At 34.8% G+C, this 12,322-nt stretch overlaps 1 protein-coding gene across 2 annotated transcripts; it reads left to right on the forward strand.

The window, feature by feature from the left end:
* Positions 1-1,111: 1,111 nt before the first annotated feature.
* On the forward strand, positions 1,112-11,888 carry LOC105772603 (uncharacterized). Of its 2 annotated transcripts, XM_052632417.1 has the most exons (17): positions 1,112-1,315; positions 1,505-1,678; positions 2,057-2,108; positions 2,226-2,333; positions 3,526-3,610; positions 4,310-4,364; positions 4,592-4,978; positions 5,502-5,602; positions 6,181-6,190; positions 6,734-6,793; positions 7,070-7,168; positions 7,261-7,371; positions 8,312-8,383; positions 8,502-8,618; positions 9,513-9,662; positions 10,614-10,714; positions 11,438-11,888. In XM_052632417.1, exons 1-17 carry the CDS (start codon positions 1,253-1,255, stop codon positions 11,763-11,765), a joined length of 2,073 nt encoding a protein of 690 aa, XP_052488377.1. In that variant the 5' UTR covers positions 1,112-1,252; the 3' UTR covers positions 11,766-11,888. The 2 variants fall into 2 exon arrangements, with proteins under 2 accessions (XP_052488377.1, XP_012449431.1); XM_012593977.2 differs by lacking the exons at positions 5,502-5,602; positions 6,181-6,190 and having other exon boundaries at positions 1,122-1,315.
* Positions 11,889-12,322: the final 434 nt, after the last annotated feature.

Raw genomic sequence — 12,322 nt, forward strand, 5'->3', positions numbered from 1 at the left:
ACAGTATCGTCAACCTCTCTTTTATCCGAAATTGGTGATCGAGTTGGATGCAAAAGGACCCTCAAGGGGGAGCGACTGTGGCAGATGAGAAAAGTTGAAGGTCCTTTCGGGTCGATAAGCTATTGTTGTGATTAAATAACTTATTAATAACTACAACTGTTGCCACCTCAACTCAAGTTTTAGCTTCTTTCCACCGCCACCATCGTCCATCGCTCGCCTCCTAAGAGTCCTCTTGCATCCAACTTTGTCGTAGGTTTCGGACAATAGGGTGGTTAAGGATACTATTTTTTGTGGAGATGAAGAAAAATATTAAATTGGTTATACCGGAAAACCCCATAAATTTTCCTTATTATTATTATTGTCTCAACTTTATGTATGGGGTTTATAAAGCATTCTCTTCCGGTATTATGAAACTTGAACACGTGACCACATAACCACTGTCAACTGGGCTCTTGAGTTATACTCTAACCCGTGACTGCATAACCACTGCCAAATGGGCACTCGAGTTATACTCTAATCTGTGACCGCATAACCATCGTCAACTAGAAGCCCTAGTTATATTTCAACACGTGACCCTATAAACATCGTGAACTCGGAGCTTGATTTGCAATGTGATGGGCTTCTAAGGTAATGGTTCCATCCCGACACGATAGATGAAATGTGTGGATCTCCGATCTCTATCATATCATCGTGAACTCAAATATACCTTAGAAATATCATAATGTCTACTTCAAATATAAACACAAATAAATCTCACCCCCAACTTTCCAACACATACACAATTTAAGAGAGAGAAATAAAAAACACATCTTTTAGTCACCATAGTATAAAACGTGTATTGCTAGAGGCATTTTCTATTCCTTTCTCTAACTATGACCGATTTCCTTAAAAATCACTAAAATTGGAAAAGTAAAAGTTAAAGGTTTGTTTGACCTTAAATCAATTTGGATTTTTAACTACCAATTGAGATAAGAAAGTAAATCTATGCGTCAGGAACAGGTAAAAAATAAGAGTATATATGTATGGATTTAAAAGAAAATCCAAAAATGATGTCAAAACTATCCACAAAGGATCGGGTACAGAAATCAGGTTCACACGGGTCCCACCACGACTTCCTTTTTTCTAGTTTCTTCCTACTCTTTCCCACTCTCGTCTCCTTCCCCTTTTCTTCGTCTCGAAGGTAAACTAAGAGAAAGAAACTAATAAAACCTCTAAAAATCACTATTAAATCGAAAAAGAAAATCCCTAAACGATGCAAGAGGCAGAGCTTCACGATTTATCAGACGATGCCGATTACGCAGCGTCTCAACAACAAGTAAGCAAAAAATGAATATCGAATTCTATGTTTTTCCTTTTATTCCCTTTTCTTCCCCTAAGTTTTCTTTAATTGAATTGCTTTTAATCATTCTTTCTGCTCGATTCCCTCTCCTAATTATTTGTTATTTGTATCAGATTCCTTGAATTTAATTCCCTCTTTCTTCTTTTATTTTCTTTATCTTTTTAGGGATCACCGAGTATAATGCGGTGCGACAGTGGGAAAAAAAGCTCGTCAAGTGAACCCGAGGGAGCCCAGATTGTTTATTTGAAGGATAATGTTACAATTCATCCTACTCAGTTTGCCTCTGAACGGATTAGTGGAAGATTGAAGTTAATTAAGCAAGGCTCTTCTCTCTTCATGGTAATTAGTTGCACTTTGTTTACATATATGTATAATTGCTGTTAGCCTTACCTGGTTATCAGAATTAAAGAAAAAAAATCAACTATTTATGTAATCATTAATGAATTGCTGAAATAATTTTTACCATTTAACTATTAGACCCCCCAAAAAAAAAACAGAAAAAAGAAAACCTGATTATGTGACATGGTTTGAGTGGAAAGTATATATTATGAAGTGTTTCATACGATCCTTTATTACCTAATTTGTGCCAGTTAGTTCATGGATAGGATAAAAGTCAAGGGAGGCAAATAGGATGTACAAAAGTATTGTGGCAAATATAATTTTTGTTTGTGTTATCTACCCATGAAATAAATGTTCTTTTATTGCATTTGATTGTAGACATGGATTCCATACAAAGGACAAAGTACAAATGCAAAACTATCTGAGAAAGGTTTTCAGCTTCAGACTTGTGATTTGAATGTATTTTATGTACTTATCAATTCATAAGGCATGTATAGATTATATGATTTGCTGAAACTTTTCTTGCATGCATGCTTTTATTATGCAGATAGGAATCTTTATACCATTAGGGCAGTGCCATTTGCTGATGTCAGATCCATCCGGAGACACACTCCAGCTCTTGGGTGGCAGTACATTATTGTTGTTCTGTCATTTGGTAAGGAAACTTCAGACTGTACTGCTTTTACGATGTTCGATTGTCTTCAAGCGAATTTTCATCCTCCTGTGAGGGACAAAAATAAGAAAATAAGTATTAAAAATGAAAACTATTTCATATATTTAAGGCCAAAGTTAGCGGAGATATGTTTTACCAAAATCTCTTAGAGTTACTAAATGAAAATTTGGCTCCATGGACATGGGCTATTCCTTTATTGGCATATATCGTTTAATTCATACTTATTCTGTGCAAACATAGAGAATTCCATCAAACAGTAATAAAGGTGGTGTGATACCAATTGTGTATCAATATATGCTTAGAACGCTCTCAAAGGAAGATGGTAGGTTTCCATACCACACTTATGGTAACTTTGGTTCATAGAAGCTGATAATCTCTTAATTTTCCTTTTTATTGTGTTTTTTAAAATTGATAATGAGCAAAGTCTTCGGAGATTTGGTGCTAATCAATTTATGTTTTCCATCTCTTTCTTGTTTGATTTCCCTCCTAGAGTTGGGTGCCTGAGATGAACAGTAGAAAGTTAAGATGTTAAATCATCAGACAACTTTATAACTCAATTAAATTAACCAAAAGGAGATTATAGATTCTATACCCTGGAATCTTTGATCATGTAATGAAACCAGTTAAACTTGACTCTGAAGCATTATATAATAGATATTCAACATCTTAAAGAGCTGAAGCTTAGAGAAACCTGGTATCATCTAGATTTCTGTAAGATGATTCATGTATGGAAATTGTTGCTTTAAAGCCTTTACTAGGTATTGACAGCCATTTCTTTCCCTAGAATTTTAAAATTTGTGCAGTAAAGCTTTTTCCTAAGCATGCTGATTTGCATGGTTACTTTAACTGGCAGTTGAAAAGACTTCTAGGCATATAAACCTCTCAGTTCGACTGCTCCATCTTTGTGCTACTTCCTGCATCTTGTTTTTTCGTTTACAAGTTTATGGTTTGTCTTGAAGAACCACTTAATGACTAGCTGGAATGGTGTCAGATTACTAATTAATAGTTGATTTTTTCTGCTTGCAAGTCTTTGAAATTCCTTATGATAGTTGTTAAAAGATGATGTAAATCGTTTAATCTCTTGGATTTATTTCAATTTTGTTTTAATTAAGATTTCTATTTCTACTCTGTGACTATACTTGTATTTACATTAATGAAAAACTTTGTTTTGCAGGACTTGCATTTCCTCCCCTTTACTTCTATAATGGAGGAGTTCGAGAGTTCCTTGCTACAGTAAAGCAACATGTTTTACTCATGAGGTTGGTTTTGCGCATTTTAAGTTCCAGTTGAATGGTATTTGTGTGATAACTGATTTGAATTCATCTTCAAGAGTTTGAATGTACTTGCTATAGCATTTTGACCAAGAATAAATCTTGAATTAACCAGGTCTTGTCTATCATATGTTTATTGGAACAAATAGGAAATAGATAAAGACTTTTGAAGGAAAAAAATTTGTAAGAAAAGCATTTTCATTTTGTTCTCGCATAATCAATGGTATTAATCTTTTTGGGAGATTGTGGAGTTTTGTTAATTTATTCATTTATAATTTGGTTTTTTGTTAGTATTATGAGCTTTATTTTCTGTGATCACATTTATTCTGAAATTCAGGAGATTTGGTAGATTGTTGGAATCTCTAATGTATGATTTTTCCTTGATTTGGGTAAAGAATGTCTTATGTCTTATTTGTTTACTGTACAGGTTTTTCTTTAAGAGAATTTGCTACCACAAGGATTTTTTCTTTTGTTGAATGTGCCATAATTAATGATTTACTATACGTATTGATACTTAGCATATAATAACATATTGGTTCTTTCGCTTCCAGATCTTCTTAATTAGGAAGTTTCTCCAGAAACAACCAGTATCATACTGCAATTATGTGTGTTCGTTCTATATTTTTTGTGTTATATATGTCCTCAGCTCACAATTTGTAGATGTCCTTATTTGCATCTTATTTTCAGGTCAGCTGAAGATGCTAATGTATTTCTTGTTAATGACTTTCAAAATCCTCTGCAGGTTTGTATAATGCTAATTACCTGTTTGGTTTGTTTTTATCCCAGAATTTATTTTATCACAGGTATTTTTAATCAAAATCCTCTTCAGCAGCAATGCTTCCAGTAACATATATCCAACATGGGAAATAAGGAATACTTGAATTGCAGAATAATTTACTTCTATAGGGGATAGTGTAAATTGTGTTGTAAACTGATAATTTGTTCTGAATATTATAATGCTTGTTGCAGCGAACTTTGTCTTCGTTGGAACTACCTAGGGCAGTTTCCATTGCTAGTGTGCCATCAACACCTGTTTCAGTTGGGGAGTCTTCTTCACAACAAAATGAAGAGAGGACTGATGTAAGTGCTAGTGTTCCTCAATATAATGGAAGGCAGAGGCAGAAAGGTCATGATCCTGCTCGAGATATTTCAATTCAAGTTTTGGAGAAATTTTCTCTTGTAACGAAGTTTGCCCGGGAAACAACTTCACAGCTTTTCCGTGAGACTCATAGCAATGGTTTTGGTCCTTTAGAGAGGAGAAACTCTAACCAGTCTGCCCTTGATTACAGTCACAAATCATCTGAGTATAAAGAGGATGTTCCTGTTCAAAGCCCTGTTGATCCAGATCCTCTTGAGGTAGCAGTTTGTTCCCTTTGTCAATTATTTTCACTTGCTCTTACACACTTCAATACTTGCACTTACTTATTTGAAGGTATAAAAATGAAAGTGCATATATTTCTACAGAAGCTCTTGATTTTCATGGATCAATTGGAACTCAATATGGTCATTATCAATTTTAGGGGATCAAGGCTGACATGGTAGATCAGAGAAAGCCTATATTTAAGATATGGGATGGAAATCCTTTAAAATTTTCAAAATGATAGAACTGATCTACCTACTACTTGTTGTTTATGATAGTGTTGCATATAAAACTAAATAAGATACCTTGACTGTTCCATTTGATGATGTAAATGATGAATGGCTTGAATCTGGTATTGTTCTTGGAAAGTCATCTTGATGTCTGAATCTTTCTATATTTTCACATTACTCGGAGAATTAAGTATTGTTGTTAATCTAAGCATGGTCCAGAGTTCTTTATTTAATTCATGCTGCTTGCTTTATTTTAGTTGGGAACTTTTCAACTTCTGTACCAGGGCAGCCTGATACCAACCTTATCCTTGTTGAACAGAAAGTCCCATTTAGGAAACACAATCATGTTGAAAAAACTGCTATCAATGTGGAGGCTTTTGAGCTAATCAAGTTAAGAATGTACAGAAAGGAGCCTTAGTTCGATTTAAGTTGTTGGGTAACATTTCTACCCTTTCCAACTTCAGTCTTGAGTTAGATATAGATACTTGTGAATGAAATGGCTTATAGAACCTGCTTCATATTCCAATATGTCTTTTGGCATATGATTGCTGAATGAGATTGCATAGCTCAAGTGAATGATGCATGAAGTTGGAAATCCAAAGTGGGGCCAGATGGACAGGGAAGCTTAGTTTGTGAAGCATAAAAAAGGAGAACTATGTTGCAATGTTGACGTAGTGGGTGGATTTACTAAAAAGTTTACATGATCTTGGATGATGGATCAATTAATGTTTGGTCCTCAATTTAGCCTTACGAAACTTTTGTCACTACTCTCCCACCAGTTGAGAAGATTAGTTTCTCTGCCTGCATCTAGCAGATAGATATACAACTTCTTTGTAGTCTGTAGTCCCTGCTCTTTGAGATTGAGTGTGTCTGGTAACCAACTTTCCTTCTTTTCTGTTGATGTGATTAGAGTTTAGCTCTTGTTCTGGGGTCTTTTCTCTTCCTGTAGGATTGAGCAATTGTGAAAGTTGTGGTGAAGTAGTCATAAATTAGGATACTGATAGAACCAGAGATGGATCTTTTGGTTCTGTGTTGGAGAAATCTGCAGCATGGCTATTTTGATTGTATTTATATTTGTAGGGGTCTTTTCTTTAACCTAGTTTGGAGGAAGCTGGACATTCTTACAAGTTTTACAGGGCTGCAAAGAAGATTTGGAACATTAATTTGTTACATCTATGATTATTAAGAAGTGGCTGTACTTTATCAAATTAGACTACTAAAAACTGAAAATAAATTCATTTTGCTTGTGTCTATTTGTATGCAACCCTCTTTTGAGTAGTTGAAATGGATGGTACAGAAATATAATTTATTATATTACTTGTTTGTGGTGATAAAAAATGATCTCAACCTTGTGGTAAATATGTACTTGTGCTATTTTTTAATAATGATGGCAGGAGAGGGCCCAATATTTGGTGTGGTTGAATATTATTTAAATTCCATAACATTTTTGAATTGTTTCACTTTTGGAAACAGATTTTGTATTGTAAGCTAATATATATTTTCCCCTTCCTATTTTGGCAGTTTGACAAACTCTCATTAGTTTGGGGAAAACCCCGACAACCACCTCTGGGGTTGGAAGAGGTAAGGAACCATATGCAAACTATGTTATTCTGTGTTGTTTCCAATTTGCTTATCTATTTCACATCTCATTCTGCCTATGTCCTACCTCTCCAGTGCATGTCTCTATCACCAATCTCTTACTATATGAAACGAAATAGATTATTAATAAATTTCTTCATTTTTATATCAAATCCTTCTTTAAGCATGACCTTTGAAGTTGCTAGATGTTTCTTCAAACTTCCCTTTTCTGTAATTGGAGTATATTTCTCTTTTTAAATTTATTTATTTATTTTTCAGTGGGCCACATTCTTGGATTCTGAAGGGCGAGTGGTGGATCCAAAAGCTTTAAGAAAAAGAATATTTTATGGAGGAGTTGAACACAAATTTCGAAAAGAGGTTTGTATTGGTACCAGGCAAGGAATCATTGAGTGAATGGTTCTTTTGATTAAAAATGATCTTAATCTTAGAGTTATTACTTTCGATTTTAGGTCTGGGCAATATTGTTGGGATATCATTCATATGAATCAACGTATGCAGAGAGGGAGTATCAAAAGTCTATCAAAAAGACAGAATATGAAACAATAAAAAACCAGTGGCAGGTTTGCACTATTCTCTGTGTTCTTTGTCATTCAACCCTCTTTCCGTTCCCTACATTGAATCCAAGTTTGTGTTGGATATTAATACCACTGGTCAATACTCTTTACTAAAAGCTTAAACTTTCGAGTTTTAGAAGAAAAATTTTTGTTTTCAACCAAAGACACTTCTGGATGTTCTTTATTTACATAATACATTCTTTTAATCTAAGTCTCCTATGACATGTGGTCATCTGGTATCTCTCTTAGAATAGGTGTTCAACCAAAGACTTGTGTATGACTTTAAGGTTTCTTTCACAAGCCTGTGTGCTAGGATTGCTGGTCTCCTTTGAGGTGTATGGCATGTTGCAGAATTTGCATGCCTCCAAGATGTGCCTCTGAATGGAGAGGTGAAAGCTAAAGTGTTTTTCTATAAGACAGACCCAATTATCTTGTAAGGGCCAGTTTATATAGCATATTGGGAGCTCTAAGAAAACCAATGACTAAAATGAATTCACCCTAGAGATGACATGTTTTTGGGGTTTTTCAATGTTGGAAAGCTTAATGCTGTTAATCTTGTGACATTTTCTGTAATAATGGACTAATAGAAAAGTATAAATACAATCCCTCCTGTCAGTCTTGTTATGTACTGATACTTAGTTGGGTTGTATAAGAGTATTGGATGTAGCTGCTTGATTACTCAATGGAGCATACTGATAATGGATGCTAGAATAAGACATACTGCAACAGGGTGCTAACATCTGGAGCTAACTGTTTCTATCAGTTATCTTTATCTCAACAAGTATTGGCTTCATTAAAATGGGGGCTGTTAGTTGTTTGTGAGTTGGTAATATTATTTTTAGGTTTTGTCTGTTGTCATGCTGTTTTCTCTTTTAAAGAGTAATTTTCAAATGCTGGCAAAACTTTTCCATGTATCTTAGTACTTTTTTGGTGAACATTTGGACAGAGTATCTCTCCTGAACAGGCAAAAAGATTTACAAAATTTAGAGAGAGGAAAGGCCTTATAGAGAAAGATGTGGTATGTATGAAACCATCACATGTTTCAGTTTGGAGATTCATATATTTATTTTATTCTTTGAAAAGTGTAAAAGCACAATCCTGAGTTCAATGCAACGACTATGTTTGTTGTTTTTAAGGTAAGGACAGACAGATCGCTCTCTTTCTATGATGGGGATGACAATCCAAATGTGAATCTTTTACGTGATATTCTCTTGACCTACTCCTTTTACAACTTTGATCTTGGTTACTGTCAGGTAACTACTTCCATTAAGCTTTGTTTTTAAGAATCAGTTGGGTGTCTAGCAGGGAAAAGAATTACAGTCATGCTGAGTTACAATTTTGATGCTGAATGTTTTATTTGATTCAATGAAAAAATCTTGTGTTTAAAAAACGCGATGAAAGTGGTGTTTTAAATTGGATGCGCATGCATGTAGAAATGGAATTAGTCTGATCGAAATGCTTGTGTGCACGGAATAAATAACTGTCTTGGTGGCAATACAAGTTCAAAGTTCAATATAATCTCAGGGTGACCTGCAGGCATGCAGGTGACATGGCTTGTTGAAATATGACATAAGGATCTCATAAGCAACTAAGCAGGCGGTAGATATGATGTCCCAGGTCACATGCTTTGAGAGCATTAATCAATGAATGAATTTGAAACAGTTCCTTTCATTTTAGTATATTTTAAGTGCCTTTCAGTGGTCATTATTACCAAAAACTGTATTTAAAGTGGATCATAATTGAACGTGTATGTTATGGTTTTGTTTTCTTCATTACATGCCATAATTTAGTTGCAAAATATTGTGAGGCTTTTGTCCTTTGATGATGATTTATTCTGATATTTTCTTCTCTCCTGTTAAATTTTACTGTGTGGAAGAGATGGCTGTTTGTATGTTTTGAATGAATTCTGTCTATCTTTACATGATTCTAACAAAATAGAGATGCATACTCACGTATAGATGCACATAAGAGTGCAATTTTCGTGTTCCAGTTTCTACATTTTGTTGTAGATCATTTGATCAGGCGTGTAAATGTTTAGGCCTATAGCTTGTTTTTATTTCTAATGCATGAATTTCTCCGAAGTTTTATGTACATTGTGGCACTTTTCTTCTATATGGTTGTGTGCTTCATCTTTTCCTTTCTTACAGGGGATGAGCGATCTGCTATCTCCAATTTTGTTTGTGATGGAGGATGAGTCGGAATCATTTTGGTGTTTTGTGGCCCTGATGGAACGCCTTGGGCCTAATTTTAATCGTGATCAAAACGGCATGCATTCTCAGCTTTTTGCATTATCTAAGGTCTCTATCTCTCTTTCACAGACACACACTCACACTCACAAACATACTTAAGTGATGGACTTATTATGGTTTTTGTCAAAATGACCAAGACCTTTTTCCTTGTTCTAAACTTTGGGATATGACTGTTTAATGGTAATCTCATGCTTTATACAACTTCCAACAACCTCCTGCCCCTGTTGTCCCCTTTGGCATGGGATTAAATTTTCTCCTACTCTATTGTAGAAAAGGGCAATAGTGTTTATGTTCAGAATTCTTGACCATAAGTTTCTGTATAATTAAGACCGTTTAACTTTGTAAGTGTGTCAGTTGGTCAGAGAATTCTGGCAATTGTTTTGGAGACTTCTTTTTTTATTCTTCTTCATCTTGTGCGGCTCCCTGAAATTTCAGCCTTTGTGTTGGTGTAAAGTTAAAAAGCAATAGTAGTATTGATATGATATGGATCCAGTCTGAGTTTGTAAAGCTTCAAACTCTGAATCAGAGTTTGTGGTGTGGCTTTTTGGGAGACTTCCACATGATGATATAGCTGGCCTCAGAACTTTTGTTTTATAGTGAAATATTACATGTTTTGATGAGAATAGAGCATCATATTTCCCATCCTTTTCTTGAGTTAACAACTACGATATAGAAACTGGTATAACATGACCACTTTTGGTTTCTTTAGTCCTTGAATAGAAGTCAAATGATGAAGCATCTTTGTGCAATGTCATCAAACTAACGTTTCTTCTTGGAGATCTTTGGATGTCATTTGTGTTCCTGGGAAGGAAACTACATAAAGTAGTTTATAACCAGCTAACCCACTTCTCCCTTGCCTGTAAACAGCATAAAGAAGCTTAAATGGTATCATGACACTATATTTTCTGACAAAGAATTTATAAATGGCTAAACCAAGTAAATCAATATTTCATGAACAGAGATTTGGTCTCTGATTTTGAACTGTACTACTTTTTGCAGCTGGTGGAGTTGCTAGACAGACCTCTGCACAAATATTTCGAGCAGAATGACTGCTTGAATTATTTCTTTTGTTTCCGCTGGATTCTGATACAGTTTAAAAGGTCAGGCTCTTGGACTTGATAGTTCCTTACATTTCCTTCCTTGCCAACATTCATTTTAGGCTACATTTTCCTTTAATAATGCGCTGCACATATTTCCTGCTCTCACATTCCTGTTTTCAATCGTACCAGTTGAAATGGCTCATGTAAAGTAGAATAGTTTGTGGGATAACTCTTAGAATGTGGTTCAGAGCAGAGAAAAGTGGGAGGACCTAAGATAAATAATTTGCGAGGAAGGTGTAAATGGATGGAACATGTTAAACGGGTACCTCTTTGGCAAACCTTCTGGTTTGAATTCTCACCCAATATGGAAGGACTTAAGGAGAGCGGGGAATGGGGAGAGTAGATGAGAAATATTAACAATTTTACAAATTTCGCTGTCATATTGGAGACAGAAATTTGTCCTTTCTGTTGCTAGAATCATCCCTATTTTTGAGAACACTATTATCATTTTTAGTATATGCTTTTCTCCATGTGTGCACTGCACCTTTTGCTCCACACTCATAATCCAACATGCAATTACTTATTTTAAGTCCATCGGTATCTGGTGAGGAGGGAGAAAGTGGTTTATGTTGATTGCTTAAAATTAAATAAAAGTGAGAAAAAAGGAGGCATTTCTTGATCTTGGTCTTGATATTTCAGAAAAAAGTCCTTTGATTTTTAACCCCCTTAAATTTCATATTTTGCTTGCACTTATTAATTACTGTCAAACATGAATTTATCCAGGGAACTTGAATATGAGCAAACAATGCGATTGTGGGAAGTATTGTGGACGCATTATTTGTCGGAGCACCTCCATCTGTATGTGTGCGTAGCTATCTTGAAGCGCTATCGAGGGAAGATAATGGGAGAGCAAATGGACTTTGATACCCTCTTGAAGTTCATCAATGAGTTGAGTGGGCAGATTGAGCTTGATGCGATCCTCAGGGATGCGGAAGCTTTATGTATATGTGCGGGTGAGAATGGAGCTGCCTGCATCCCACCTGGAACTGTACCTTCATTGCCAGTTGACAATGGTTTATTCTATAGTCAGCAAGATGATGAAGTACTGTAAATTGATTCACCATTATGTTTTAGTGTGAAACAGATTCATTGATCTTGTATTTAGCTGTTTTTTTTAACAAAACATTAATGCGAATGGATTGGATGAATCATAATATAATTTCTTTTTCGTTCAGAGGTAGTGTAACATGTTTTACGTAAACCTCTTTGTTATTTTCTAAGATTTCCAAATAATTGTCTTGTTCTTATGTCTGATTATTTGGTGGATTTTTGTTCTTTTATCAAACCTGAAAGTTTATAAATTTTGTTGGTACAATAATTGTATCTGAGATATTCATGGTATATTGGTGGTTAAAATTTCATCGTGTTATATTTTTATTTTCTTTTTGAAGGCATGGTTTCTCAACTTCATTTCTGGGTGGAATTTAAAAAAAATAAAAAATTGTACTGTATCAGATAATATTCTTTTGTATATATATATAAATATATTAGATGACCGTGATTTAATGATTATATAACTTTTGATGGGGTAATAATCCACATTATATTCATGAATCTTTTCTTGGTATTAGGTCCATATAATTCCTGATCTATTCGAGGCTTTTCCAA

Source organism: Gossypium raimondii, chromosome 6 (assembly GCF_025698545.1).
Source record: "Gossypium raimondii isolate GPD5lz chromosome 6, ASM2569854v1, whole genome shotgun sequence".
NCBI lineage: Eukaryota > Viridiplantae > Streptophyta > Magnoliopsida > Malvales > Malvaceae > Gossypium > Gossypium raimondii.

Coding starts and splice junctions, on each gene's coding strand:
- LOC105772603 (XM_052632417.1), top strand. CDS start 1,253: ATGCAAGAGGCAGAGCTTCACGATTTATCAGACGATGCCGATTACGCA. Junction 1,679..2,056: donor AAGGCTCTTCTCTCTTCATG/GTAATTAGTTGC, acceptor ATTTGATTGTAG/ACATGGATTCCATACAAAGG. Junction 8,619..9,512: donor TTGATCTTGGTTACTGTCAG/GTAACTACTTCC, acceptor CCTTTCTTACAG/GGGATGAGCGATCTGCTATC.